We start from the raw sequence: 13997 nt of genomic DNA, 5'->3' as shown, positions 1-13997 counted from the left end.
CCAAGCTACTAATGAGGCTTTAGAACCCTGTGTGGGTGGAGTTATGTTTTACCTGTCAATCAAAGGCTTAAAGCTCTTCACATTGGCTCCCACCAGGTTAAACTAAACAGTGATTGGCAGTCCAGGATAGTCCCACTCATTGCACACACACAACCCACCATTGTCAGAGATGTCCAGGGTGGCGATGGAGGAGACCCCCGGCAGCAGCTCTTGAATTACTGCCGCTCCAGCCGATCTGAGCTGGAAGAGAGAGGGGGGTGGGAGTGGGGGGGGGGGCTTCTGAGCTCAGCGAGCGTGTGGGTGTGAGCGGCCGTCTGGCTACATGCGATCGCGTCTGCGGACCAAAACACGGGTCAACGGGGGCGTTCACCAGAAAAGTACGAAGGAGAAGATGGGAGGCAGGCAGGTAGAAGGTGAGAGAGTGCAGAAGCGGGATGGAGAATGGATGGCAGCCTTTAATCTGAGCTCTATGAAAGAAAATGATGAATTCGAACAGTTAGGAGGAGGCCGAGCGTCTAACAGGAACATCTGCGATTCCCACATGCCCCACGGGCAAATGACCTCACGGTACCTCACAGCCGCTGACGTCCAGGTGCAGGTCGTTAATGTGGGGGTTGGAGCACAGTCCGAGGAACAGAGCCCTAAGGGGGGCGGGGGCGGGCGGGGCGGGGGCGAGCAAGATGAGGTCACATTTCTTTATTCGTGTAGTAATTTCCATGCATACATTTTGATGAAACATGATTATATAACACGCAAAAATAAACTATTATTCTGTTGTCCATATATTTCTTTACGTAATATCAGCCTCACATGTATTTCTCCTTAAGCTGATATATCTCTGTTTTATTATAAAGCTAAAATGTATGAGTCTTTGCCTGAATCATCCCGCACGTGACCCATAGACCACAGGACGCCTCTGAACAAGGGGGGGGGGGGCTTAACATCACGCCCATTTCGCTGTTTCCTTTCCTCAGCTTTCCTTCTCCCTTTCCTAAATTATCAATGCCCACTCACATCTTACACCTTTTTTTGCCTCGCTAAGCATCCTGAGATTTGGCTAATGCTGCTCATGCTGTAACATTAAATATACAGTCTAAAACTAAAAGAAAAAAAAAGCGCAGATGTATTTTGGGCTTTTATTAATAGAATTTTAGTGCTTGCATGAATTTTTTTGTAGATATATATATTTTTTTGCGTTATTGTTCATCACTGCATTCTTAATGGTGCTCCAAGCAATACTAGCCCCCTGGCCCAGGTGCCCCCCTGCTCGCGCTGACCACCATGCCAGCCGGTGGCGGCCATCTTGGTGAATGGCGGCTGACTCACCTCAGGGCCTCAGGCGGGAGCTTCATGGAGGCCAGGCTGATATGTGTGAGGCTGAAGGCTGAGCTGAAGAACTGCCGGAACGTGGGAAGGGCCTCCTTCCCCTTCCTGAAAGGAAGAGGGGTGACTTTACTCACGCCGTTGACAGGAAGTCAACACCATAGCACTATGACTACCATCATGGGCAATTCAGCCCAATCGTTTTTCTTCAAATAGAGCTTCATTTTAATTTGACAGTGAAAACAACAGTGATTGGCTGAGGAGGAAGAGGGCGGGGCATGGAAATCCTCCTGAGACCCAGCAATTAAGTTTTTGCTCATATCTCTCATACTATACATCCCACAAGTCCTGCTGTCATTTAAAGAAGACATATATGGCTTTAAGATCACTGGAGTGGGGGTGTGACTTTGCCAACTTCCCCTTCCTGTCAAATCAACATTTTCATCTATATTTGAAAAGTTTATTTTCTCTGTGTTTCAGACACTTTGTGGTTCCTCCAGTATCCTCAGGACAAACTGCTCCACGGTTATTGTAAAATATCAGGCTGGTACTGACCTGTGAGAGAAGAAGTTTTTAGAGAGGTTCAGGTAGGAGAGATCAGCACAGCATCCCTGGAGCAGAGGCCCAAACAGCTGGATGGGAGGGAGGGTGTGTGTGTGTGTGTGAGAGAGAGAGAGAGAGAGAGAGAGAGTGGAGTGAAAGTGAGATTACTTAATGGTTTCTAAAGGTTACATAAATGTCAATGGCAATATCAGTTGATGACGACATTTTTTTTATTACGGTGTTTATTAAAATTTGTCAAGAAATTAGCTGTGTAATTTTGACACGATTAAAGGCTTTGGATACGCATATAAACTATTAGTCATTTAGACAACCTTTAAACATTTATTAGACATTTAGGGTGGAAAATATTGCATTTAATTTTTTTTAGGATTAGTTAGGTGGGTGTGATTGCACCCCACATGAACGAAGAGCGTTCGCTAACTCACGAACCGAGTCTACGGCGCAGTCTGTGGCGGACAGATCCAAATGGACCAGGCAGTTGGGCTGGGACAGGAAGAGGTACAGGTTCTATAGAGAAAGACCAAAGAAACATTACATTTTATCTCCAGGGAAGCCACAAGATAGAGCTGAAATATGCTACTTATTGAAATATGCTCCCCTTACAGGGACTGTAACACTTTGCACAGTAAAACCATACTCAGGAGTGGCCCTGAACAATCTCACAGGCTGCTAATGTCTAAGGTAGGAGAATGGCTGCATATTTAATCAACTGTCCAGACTGAAGGAATGAAGATGAGAACGAGGTAATGGAGATGACAAGTACTTTCAGGATGAAGAGAATCGTTAATATAAATCAAGATTAGTGAGATGTTACGAGGGGGTTATATGTGCATGAAGGTAAGACGCCGGGAAAATGACCGGGATGAAGATGAGGTTTAGGAATGATGAGGAGGAGCCGGTTACTAAGGAGACAAGGAGAAAGGGATGCTGAGGGTGACTAGGAGTGAGTGGAGTAGATGGCAAGGCGGCGAGTGGTAGGTGAGGTACAGGGCTGCGTGATGATTAAGATGAAGGACGACGAGGGTGAGATGTTCCTGGGGATGAAGGTGTGGGGGGGGGGGGTGAGACAGAGATGATAGCATTATGAGGAGACACTCTGAGGAGCATGAGTGTGCGAAGAGGAAGAACGGGGGTGGGGTCGCAGCTCCCACCGAGGCATCCTCTCCGGACAGCACCCCTGGGTTCCTGCTGAGGTCCAGGTGCAGGAGCGAGTTGGAGTACTCATCCGTGGAGCAGAGAGCCTGAGAGAGGGACACCACTCCTGGGGCGGGGGAGAGAGACAGAGATTGGGAGAGATTGTTAACAGCTGATAAAACCTCTTACATTAGCGTTTTACCAGAGGGCATGGTCGCAGGCAAACCTGCACAACATCAATTAAAAAAAAGAAATAACTCAGCATCCTTAGGGACCCACAGTTAGTCCATATTTTTGCTCCCTCCGATCTCCCTGCCAGACAGTCCACAATTTTGCTCCCTCAAAAACAAGGGCTGTCTGTGGGTCATTGAGGACCGGATTGGGAAACACTGCCCTAAAGAACTTTTACAGTACATTACAGTAAGACCAAATTCTTAGTTTGTCAGTTTGCTAGCGAAGTGCCGCTTTTGATTACTCTGGCAGTCTTCTCTCTTCCATACTGCTCTCTCTCTTTATTTATCAGTTTATTTGATTTTTCTTTGTAACTTTTAATGACCTACAGCAATCTTTTACCGTGAGGCAGCTGAATCAAGTCAATGTAGGCTGACTCTCTCACCCTTAGAGGAGAGCGAGGTCTTGGACAGGTTTAGCAAACGGAGGCCTTTGCTGAGGCGGCAGACCTGCTGAATGAGGTTGGAGACTCCTGTGGACACATGGAGCACAGTGCTGACACTGTGATATGTGACAACAACCTAAATATATATAATACACACATACTGTACCTAGAAAGCTAGGCACTACAAATATGGTACTACTAGGCAGATCTTACTACTGTTACTGTTTGTCACTATACTATACTATACTATACTATACTATTAATGATGTTACATTTAGCTTAATGATACATACAGGCAGCTCTCAGCTTATAGGTATTAGTAGTATATCTTTGGATTATTTGTTTTTTGCTCTGTCCTGAATGGTTTGGGGAATAAATCTGACAGAAAAATCAGACTTGCCTAAGGGTTTGGGGAATAGATTACTTACATTATTAAATAATTGCCTGTACCATACTGTGCTGTACTGCACTATACTACTATAGTGAACTATGCTCTACCAAACTATACTATCAAAAATTTAAGCGAAAAAAAATTAGCATAATGATACTAGAATACGGTACATCTGTATGCGAGAGAGGCGACAGGACAATGCCACTCTGATGAGAGAGACAGGCAGATATAGAGAGCAGGGCAGCTGCAAGTGTGATGTTGGCATGACAGACAAACAAGGAGGTCAGACAGACATCAGAGAACGTCAAAACCCCGGTGACAGGCAACAGGACGGAACACGACAGAAGGGCGGCACAGGCCACGCCGGGGCTGACGGGAAATGCCAGCGGAGGGACACGGTACCCTGGTTGTCCAGTGTGTTAAACGCCAGGTTGAGGGAGTGGATGCTGGAGGAGGGGTTCTCCGAGAGCGCTAGAGACAGCTTCTGGGGAAAGTCCCTGCAAAGAGTCACGCACACAGGCCGCATCTCAGCCATCGCACACTGAGAGACGGCAGTCGGACGTCAGCAGGCAACACAAGAAGGCAGCAAGCAGAAGATACTGTAGCATGATATTATCGCAGATTATTACGTTAAACAAAACTTGTAAGACATTCCACATGACGGCTCCTCATTAGGAGGTATTTTATATTTAAATACATTATCCTTGCGAAAAAGACAGACCCGTTCAGAAATAATTCATTAACACCTCCTGCCCAGAGGTAAAGCAGACAGTACGATTAACAGGTTCAAGTCTCCAACAGATAAATCCATTCTCAGGTGCAAATAGATGTTCAGATTGAGTGAGAGGGTCACTGGTGAGGAGACAGAGAGAAGGTGAGTCCGAAGAAAGAGAGAGAGAGAGAGAGAGAGAGAGAGAGAGAGCAGAGCCCAGGGTTTGAACCAATCGCTGGTAACTAAGGGATAAAACCAGTGGAGGAGCTTGAGAGCGGACTCACGATTTGAGGCCCACATTCTCCAGGGTGAGCTCCTCCAGGCTGCTGGATTTGCTGAGGGTATGGAGGACCTGTTCCACAACCTCGGAGCCCTGCGGGTGGAGAAGAGGGCAGGTTGTCACGGCAACACGGACCAGCACCATAAAACGGAGACATTCATGGGCCATGGGGTGATGGGATAGTTACGATGCGCATGTCCTTGCAGTAGAGCTTGGTGAACCACGTGTTGTATGCCATGGAGGCTACAATCACTGCAAGGTCCCTGGGGAGAAAAGCAGCACACAGCAGACAAAACTAAATCAAATCTATATTCAGTTTTCAGGTGCATTTATATACAGACACACCGGTAAACTTATATACAGGTGCACTCGTGCATTTATTTACAGGTACATTTATCCACTTTTCTAGCGACTCACCTGGTCTCTAGATGACTGAAGTCCAGCAGATTGAACTCCCTGTTATCTTGTGAGTGGTAGATGGTATCTACATCCTGGGAGACATCGAGGTGGCTTCTCAGCACTTTACATTTGCATTTACATAGCGGCAAAGCGTCCAAAGCGACGTTCAACTGAGGCAAATAGCACATTTCAAACCTACGTGCTGTAAAGGAGCCGACTAGCGGAGCTTCCACACAACAGCCCCTAACAAAGCACTGCCCTATAGGACCACTCAGGGCCAAGAAGCGCAACATTAGGAATATTCATGGAACGTACAGAGGCATCGGGCTCGTAGAGGAACTTTAACAGAGAGTGTTGGTAAATGAGGACTGATCACTTAACACCAGACTGACTGACGGCATTGCAGAGTGCTTAACACCAGACTGACTGACGGCATTGCAGAGTGCTTAACACCAGACTGACTGACGGCATTGCAGAGTGCTTAACACCAGACTGACTGACGGCATTTCAGAGTGCTTAACACCAGACTGACTGACGGCATTGCAGAGTGCTTAACACCAGACTGACTGACGGCATTGCAGAGTGCTTAACACCAGACTGACTGACGGCATTGCAGAGTGCTTAACACCAGACTGACTGACGGCATTGCAGAGTGCTTAACACCAGACTGACTGACGGCATTGCAGAGTGCTTAACACCAGACTGACTGACGGCATTGCAGAGTGCTTAACACCAGACTGACTGACGGCATTGCAGAGTGCTTAACACCGTGCTGGCTGACACCAAACCTGAGAAATGACTAAAGTAACAGTGATATAAAAAAAAAAAATGACAAATCAGTCTACGCACAGCCATCGTCACACACACACACACACACACACACACTGTTCTCCTCACCCACTGGACCTCCTCCTTGCAGATGATTCCATTGTAGTCACAGAGAGCCGCATACGTCTCCGAAAACCCCCCTGGGAGGGGAAAAAATGTACAAAACTAAGCCAACTTTGGTAATAATACCTTTTAAACAAAGAGTTTAATACGAATAATCAGTCTGGTTATGAAGCAAGGGAGCACTGTACTAAAATACAGAATATAGCTAACTGTCACGCGCACATGTTGTGTGTGTGTGTGCGTGTGTGTGTGTGTGTGTGTGTGTGTGTGTCAATGTCTCACCACAGGCTCTCTGCGTCTCCACAGATGTTTCTGAGCTGGGTGAGAATTTTTGGCTCCCGCTGGACAGGTCATCTTCTGACCGACAGACTGAGGGACTACAGAAGACGGAAACGGCGTAAGAGAGTGGGAGAGAAGACAGGAGCTACGAAACTTTAATGAAAAGAATGTATGAACACTTCTGGAAAATCACGCACTTACTCACTGATGCACTTTTGAATTGATCTCAAGTGAAATTAACAAAAATGAACTGAGATTAAATGAATTAAATCAAATGGCAAGAACGAGAGGGGATCTGATTTGATCTTCATGTCAGTAACTCTTGTAGAAGGAAAGTGACAATTTATTTAATTTAGGCCCTGCAAAAAGAAGTTAATTAAGAAACCGAGGTGCCAAGACACACTCAGTGAAAATGTCACTGTACATCTGTCAGATGCACATGCTGAAAGTGGTCCTTCTGTTCACATTTCCGCCTCATTTCTCATAAGCAACGATTCAGTTTCAGGTAACAATTTAAACAGATATGTTGTATCTTAAATATAAATTAAAATTATATGAGATAATAACATAAGCATATAGTGTGTAAGTTAGAAAACGCTAGAGCTGATGAAGTCTGTCGTTTTCCTTTTACAAAATCCTCAAAAACTTAAATGTAAGCTGGAACAGGGTGATTCCATCTCAGATTTATGTAATCTGACTGCATTCTCTCCCTGTGCTCAGATCCCAAATTTTGCACTGCGTCGGAAAGGCAGAGACACTTGCGCGAAAATAGAGTTGTTGAAGATGCGGGAGAGAGCGAAGCTGATGTAGTTCATGACGTGGTCCAGGTGATCGCGCGTCTGAAGGTGCAGGGAATAGGAGGCTCTGTCCGTGTCTATGACGATCTGAGCGGGACAGACGTGCCACGCTGTCATAAAAACACCAGAGGCATGCTTTCTGCTATATCTTCTACTAAAAAAATAGATAATTGAGTCGGAGGTTCATGCCTTGTTGATAACACTTCCTATCATCTCACACACACTTCTGTTGGACTCAGTATCCCAAAATGCACTGCGTACTACAATTACTGTAGATCACAAAGCTCACAACACATATGGCTTTCAGACTTATGAGTTCTCCGTTATGTTAGAATACCCCAGCAATAGGAGATAAGAAAAAGTCTCCAAGCATTAAAGCAGATGGGCAAAAACTGCCCTATCTCATAACGATGGCTCCTGTTAGACAGGGTACGGTGAAATTTGCCAGGGGGGTTGTGGTTGGGAGGGGTATAAAATAATATTTGTCGAAAACGGGCTACAGCTTTTTGGATGCTCCCGTAATGCGCAGGGCCAGACTGCATGCGCCTTTTGCACTAAAGTGGCTGATCGTTTAACAGTCTGCTCTGCACAGTGTGCCAAGTCACCGGGAAATCTCCGGGTGCTGCCAACGGCCGGTCCAGACCTGCCCTCTCTCACCTGCTGCTCAGGGTAGGCGTTCATGGCTCGAATCTCCAAAAAGTTGAAGGTCAGCTCCACCTGGAGATGCCGAGGGAGATGGCGGCGTTAGAGGGGAATCTCGTCTTCCTCTCCTGCCAAGCAGGCAAGCCTGTAAAGATGCGGCCGGGTTTCTCACCTTGGTTGGGACCTTGGCGGCCAGAATGTAGAATCTCCACGTCGTAAGAACCTGAGATGGCAAGAGAGAGGAGAAAACAACACAAGCCCCAAAAGATTCAATGAATCTAGCTGTCTGACAAATGGGAGAAAAATTGAAAATACACCCAGGGAGATCAGCCGTGGTCACTGTATTATAGCCAGGGTCACTGCATTATAGCCAGGGTCACTGCATTATAGTCGGGGTCACTGCATTATAGCACCACAATTCATCATAATCAGGTCATTTCTTAAAATCTCCCTTTCGCTCTTTTATTCATTCTTATTGTTTCTATAATAATGATTATTATAAATGTAAATAAAAGGAAAATGTGAAAGGAAAGCAAACCAAAGCCTGTGAAAGGGGTAGAGGAAAAGCACAAAAGTACTTTCACACGTCCAAACAGAACCATGTAGGAGAAGCATCTGGAAAAGCACAGTGTTCAGCTGCCCCGCCGTCGCCTGGTAACCGGCGTGCATTTCTGCGCGAAGATTCTGCGGTACGTGAACTTTCAGCACAACATCTGGGCTGCACGAGGCAGACGCGCTCGTTAACACGGGAAAATGACTTTTCTGCATTACAAAGTAGGTCGCTGACTAACTGAGCAGCTTTGAAGGATTGCGTAAGTATGGCTGACCAGCGGCACTGGGAGCAAACGCGTGGCTGTGTGTTCGCGTGCACGTTAAGAGGAGGAGGCTGGGCGAGCCTCTACAGCAGATGGACGAGACACGGTCCCCAGAAATCTCACAAAAGCCAGATGATTGATGGTAAAAGATCTTCAACCTACATATGGCAGGATCATATTCTTCAACAACTCCATCCAGCACCTTCCACATCTACTGGGTCATGCCAGCCTGCAGTCTATTCCTGGATGGACAGAGCAGATGGCTGAGGACACTCTGGATAAGACCAATACTAACACAGGGACTGATTTACCTAACCGCATGCATTTGGGCTGGGAACCAGAACACCTGTAGGAAATATTTAAAACTCTACACGCAGGCCGGGGGCAAGACCTGACCCCACAGTTCTAGAGGTGGGGGGCCCATTTCACAGCTACTGCTGAAATACAAAATATCCCAGTTCAATAATTCTGTGTGTTACTGTAAAGTACAAACACTCGGAAATCAACAGGATACTTGAGACCGAGCGTTGCAGGTCTGGGAAAAACGCACGATAGAATAACAACAAGAATAACAATAGCCGCAATATGAACATCGTGTACCATAGACTACACAGCAGCTTATATAATGAATTTGCTTATTTTTGTGTGTCTTTTAAGAAAAGCACAGGGAGGATGAACTCCAGCAGAACGAAGCTCCGCATAAACTGAGTCAAATTTTCATTTCTAATTTTTTAATCTCTATCTTTTCCCCATGCTTCTCTATGTAATTCTCTGCCTACAATTTCTATACCCTATCATTCTGCATCACCCTGTTTCACCATTAAAACATAAAGCACTAACATAAATGCATATATCGTTCCTTCTCTCTGTCACATTTCAAAGCTTGTACAAGAAGAAATAAGCATTTCAAGACTCTGTTTTTGCTCTCCAGTGAGTGGGTGAGGATATATTAATAATTGTAATTATAGGTTCACACACTGTTTGACATGGCATACATGAATAAATGTGTAACTATTTCAGAGGACGTGACATATCCATGGAAGCACTGTGTGGCTCAGCGGGTCTCCATGCTGGGCCTGTGATCGGAAGGATGTCAGCTGTTAGCCCAGGCTCAGCAGACTGATTCTGCCATCGGGCCCCCAAGCGAGGCCCCTAATCCCCCAGCTCCCAGCTCTACAGACTTGCCTACCCTGCTTTCTCAACGACACATTGCTTTGGATGAAGTTGTCTGCTACATAAATAAATTGTAAAGCCAATTTCATTCGCACAGTAATGTACATATTATCCTCTTTCTTGGGGGTGCTTTCGTGCTCGGGCTTACTCAGCTGGATGTGCAGGGGGCTCAGTAAAAAGGGGCCTCAACTAAACTTGTTTAATAAAAGTTACCCCCCATCCCCTCACGACAACAACTTACACCATCATATAAAACAGTAGGGGGCGCCACTGACCACTCAGTGACTCTGGCCATGGAAATGTGCCTCTGTTCTTCCTGGTTACCTGTAACCTCTCCATCCTCCCTGCTCCATTCCCACATTCCCGCATGCTTAATCCCCCCCCCCCCATATGCCTATTTTCCTCTCCTAATCCAGCCCTCTGCTCGTCTCTGTTCTCTTCCTCTGTTCCTTGTCATCTCTGATCTCCAGATCTTAAATAACCCCATTGGGGGGGGGGCACCCGCTCTCATGTACCGCACTCCTACGAGGGTTTCCTATTTAATTCATTATTTTATCGGTTTATTTATTAATTTTGTCAGGGGAGGGGGGGAGTCCTGATTTTCCCTCTTAGTGCTCGCCACCCCACAGCCCGCGGTGAGGTCTTCAGAAGTCTGAAACGGAGGAGACGGTCTTCGGAACGACATCAAAGCACATCTGGGAAGTGGTAACGAAACACTGGATGTGGATGGCAATTGGAAACATGCTGCTGGATTATAGATGAAACTGGGACATGTTTGCCATTGGGGGTAGGAGTTTGAGGCTGGGGAACCCCCCCCCACCCCCCCACCCCGAAAGGCTGTCACCTCAAAGAGACACAAATCGGGCGCAGCGGTGAGAAGCACTCATGCTGACTGGTGACGGATCGTTAACAAGCTTCAGTTTCCTCTCCTGGCTGATTATTAACAGGATCAGGGACCAACGTGCTTCAAAGAGACACGTGGACTTAATGTACAGCTGATTATTAACACAGTCAGTCCCCAAGGGCTGCATTGACACAACCAGGTCTCCGGTGCTCCCTTGAATAAAATACATTCTTCTGAACATTCCAGAACTTCTTTGGATTTAAATTAAATTCTGAATTAAAAGCCAAACGAATAATCCTGTTTTACTCCAACTCATCTTCAATAGTGGCGATTTTCTCAGTCGTTTTTTTTTTTAATTAAAATTAATTACACCACTTGTCCTCAAAGTGGCTCAACTGGCAGAATTGCCAGGGAAAACAAAACACCTACAATTACCTCCCTAAAAAGGTTCAATGATCGCCTGACGAAACCTAATGGGGTGACTGGAGAACAAAAGCCACCAAGGGAGGTTCTATACTGGGTGGACGACATGAATGCGTGCGAGATACAAACACAGTTAAAAAGAAAACAGAGGATATGGTCAATAACCAGCCAGATACTGAGACAAACAGCTGGTGAGCAGGACTACAATCATCTGAAACTATCACGGCAGAGGTAGCTGTTTAATGGATGGTCATTATATGGGAAATATGTGCTTAAAATAGCATTTCCCAGTAATTTTGTATTCCCAGTATATCTGTATAGCATCGGGCTTGCAGAATTATTTCTAGACCTCTGATATTGTGGAAAACCTCAACGACTTATTTCACAGTTAACACAATAACTACTAAGAGCTCCAGTGTTGTACTAGGCAGGATTCATGGCTGGTCAGATGAGGAACAAAAATTAACCACTTTGTCCCCATGCTCAGATCTTTAAATAAGACCAAACCAAGTGGACCAGTCCTGGTTGTTGTTAATAAAAATTCCCAGGAATTCAGCTCACAACTCTCGTTTCCCTTTGATTTATTTCCTTTACATATAAATTCAATTTATTAATAATGCAGAGTCTGATGCAACTGTACATTGGCACAGCCAGATCTGTCCTTACTGTAAGTGGAACTCATCATTCATCAGATGGAAGAACCTTATTTAAATTAACTTTCGGGGGGGAAAAGTGAGAGAAAGAGAAAATTAAAACACCAAGGAGGTAAAGACTTAAACTGTTCAGCACGGATAATACAAGAAAGTACCACTGACATAACAAAGTAGCAAGGATATACTTTAACTGATAGCAAAACCCAACTACAGACAAAGAAACAGAGGAAAAGGAGAACAAGAAATGAGAAGGAAGAGGGCAAGATGTAGTTTAAACTACTGGTGGGGGTCACTGGATATCAGGCAATCAGTGATTTGCAAGGCAGACCTTAAACTGACATCACTTCCTGCCCCTCCCCCATTGAAAATGAAACACCCCTACCTGGATAGCACTCACCCAGTATAATCTGACAGCATCATGAGCAGCACCCAATAATTACTCCAGTGCCATCGACCGCACACTAAGCTCGACCTGTCCAGCAAAGGCAGAAGCGTCCAAGTACTTTCAGGGCCACTGACAGCAGCCAGAATCCCCTCCCCCATCACCAAAGACAGCCGACTGCTCACCCACAAACCCCCCGGTTCACGGACAGCAGCGCTCGCAAATCACTAGCTATAGCACCTTGGACAGCAGCCAAACTGTACGTGCTTCAGGATCACTGGAAGCAGCATAGCAATGTTTCAGAAACGCAGAGAGCAGTGATCGTGGACAGCCCTCACCCCTGCCTGTGATTTCAGGACCACGGACAGCCCTCATCCCTGTCTGTGATTTCATGACCACGGACAGCCCTCACCCCTGCCTGTAATTTCAGGACCACGGACAGCCCTCATCCCTGTCTGTGATTTCATGACCACGGACAGCCCTCATCCCTGTCTGTGATTTCAGTACCACGGACAGCCCTCACCCCTGCCTGTAATTTCAGGACCACGGACAGCCCTCACCCCTGTCTGTGATTTCATGACCACGGACAGCCCTCACCCCTGCCTGTAATTTCAGGACCACGGACAGCCCTCATCCCTGTCTGTGATTTCATGACCACGGACAGCCCTCATCACTGTCTGCGATTTCAGGACCACGGACAGCCCTCATCCCTGTCTGTGATTTCAGGACCATGGACAGAAGTCACCCTGTGTATGCACTGCGATTGCATGGACACAGTGTTTAAGGACTATGGACCTCTTCTTTACACTGGGGACACAAACATCTCCAGCCTCTATACTAGCTTTGACTAAACTGTAAAGGAGAGACAGAGTCCTCTTGTTTAATCAAGGCTGCCTTGGCAATCAGTGGTAGAAAACCAAGCTCTAAAAAGCAACTGAAAAAAAATGTACTTGTATTGCAGCTGCATGCAAAGGCTTTTACTCTGGCCCTGCGGTGCTTCTATGGAATGAAAGACAACGGCAAAAACTCTTGGTTCATAGTAATATTTTAGTATCCCTGTTGTCAGATGCACCTCTACATATGGCTCAATCAGCCAATCAGTGCTCAGTTCTGAACCTCCATTAAAAACCATCCTCTCATCTATAACACTAAAACTACATGAGCCAGTTAACTTAATGAACAAAAAAACACCACCAATCCCATCTCATAAATGTGGTCTTATGAAAGTTTATGTACATGTTTACGAGACCGGCGGAAGGCGATCACATTCAAGTGAAGCAAGAAGTGGAGGATTGAACAGAGACTTTCTTGCTCTTCGTGAAGTTAACAAACTGGAAGAAAGAAATAAAAATAATTGCTTTTGGAGGTTTAGTAAAAAAAAGGGGATAACACAAGTGTGTAGATTTGAGTATGGACAGTAGGGACAGGTCCCCTATCAATATTGTGGGAGTACTGTGTGTGTTTAGGGGAGGGGGGGGGGGGGCGTTGGAGCTAATTTGGTCCCTAATAATGCTGACACCAGCATTATGTCCCCGAACCAACAGGAAGAAATAAATCAAGAGGTGAAGTTACAAGTCAGGGCATGACAATGGAACGTGTAGCCAGGTCTGTCTGGGGGGGAAACATCAGGCTGTCATTAGATAAGTGACTGGTGATGAATGAAGGGCCCATCACCTGAC

At 45.9% G+C, this 13997-nt stretch overlaps 1 protein-coding gene across 4 annotated transcripts in view; it reads right to left on the bottom strand.

Annotated features, from left to right (window-relative positions):
• Window positions 1-13997, bottom strand: part of LOC111857141 (uncharacterized) — a 38512-nt gene that overhangs the window by 21494 nt on the left and 3021 nt on the right. For all 4 annotated transcript variants that reach the window (XM_072710511.1, XM_072710512.1, XM_072710513.1 and 1 more), the window contains exons 3-18: window positions 8201-8251; window positions 8044-8103; window positions 7352-7473; window positions 6593-6687; window positions 6317-6387; window positions 5438-5511; window positions 5208-5283; window positions 5025-5113; window positions 4431-4525; window positions 3638-3724; window positions 3039-3148; window positions 2317-2394; window positions 1879-1955; window positions 1327-1431; window positions 572-641; window positions 159-240 (exon numbers count right to left, since the gene is read on the bottom strand). In XM_072710511.1, coding sequence (XP_072566612.1) covers window positions 159-240; window positions 572-641; window positions 1327-1431; window positions 1879-1955; window positions 2317-2394; window positions 3039-3148; window positions 3638-3724; window positions 4431-4525; window positions 5025-5113; window positions 5208-5283; window positions 5438-5511; window positions 6317-6387; window positions 6593-6687; window positions 7352-7473; window positions 8044-8103; window positions 8201-8251 — 1342 coding nt within the window. The remainder of the gene's footprint in view (window positions 1-158; window positions 241-571; window positions 642-1326; window positions 1432-1878; window positions 1956-2316; window positions 2395-3038; window positions 3149-3637; window positions 3725-4430; window positions 4526-5024; window positions 5114-5207; window positions 5284-5437; window positions 5512-6316; window positions 6388-6592; window positions 6688-7351; window positions 7474-8043; window positions 8104-8200; window positions 8252-13997) is intronic.

Source organism: Paramormyrops kingsleyae, chromosome 4 (genome assembly GCF_048594095.1).
Source record: "Paramormyrops kingsleyae isolate MSU_618 chromosome 4, PKINGS_0.4, whole genome shotgun sequence".
Lineage (NCBI taxonomy): Eukaryota > Metazoa > Chordata > Actinopteri > Osteoglossiformes > Mormyridae > Paramormyrops > Paramormyrops kingsleyae.
The sequence above is the reverse complement of the archived record's forward strand: the minus strand, read 5'-3'. Positions and strand labels throughout refer to the sequence as shown.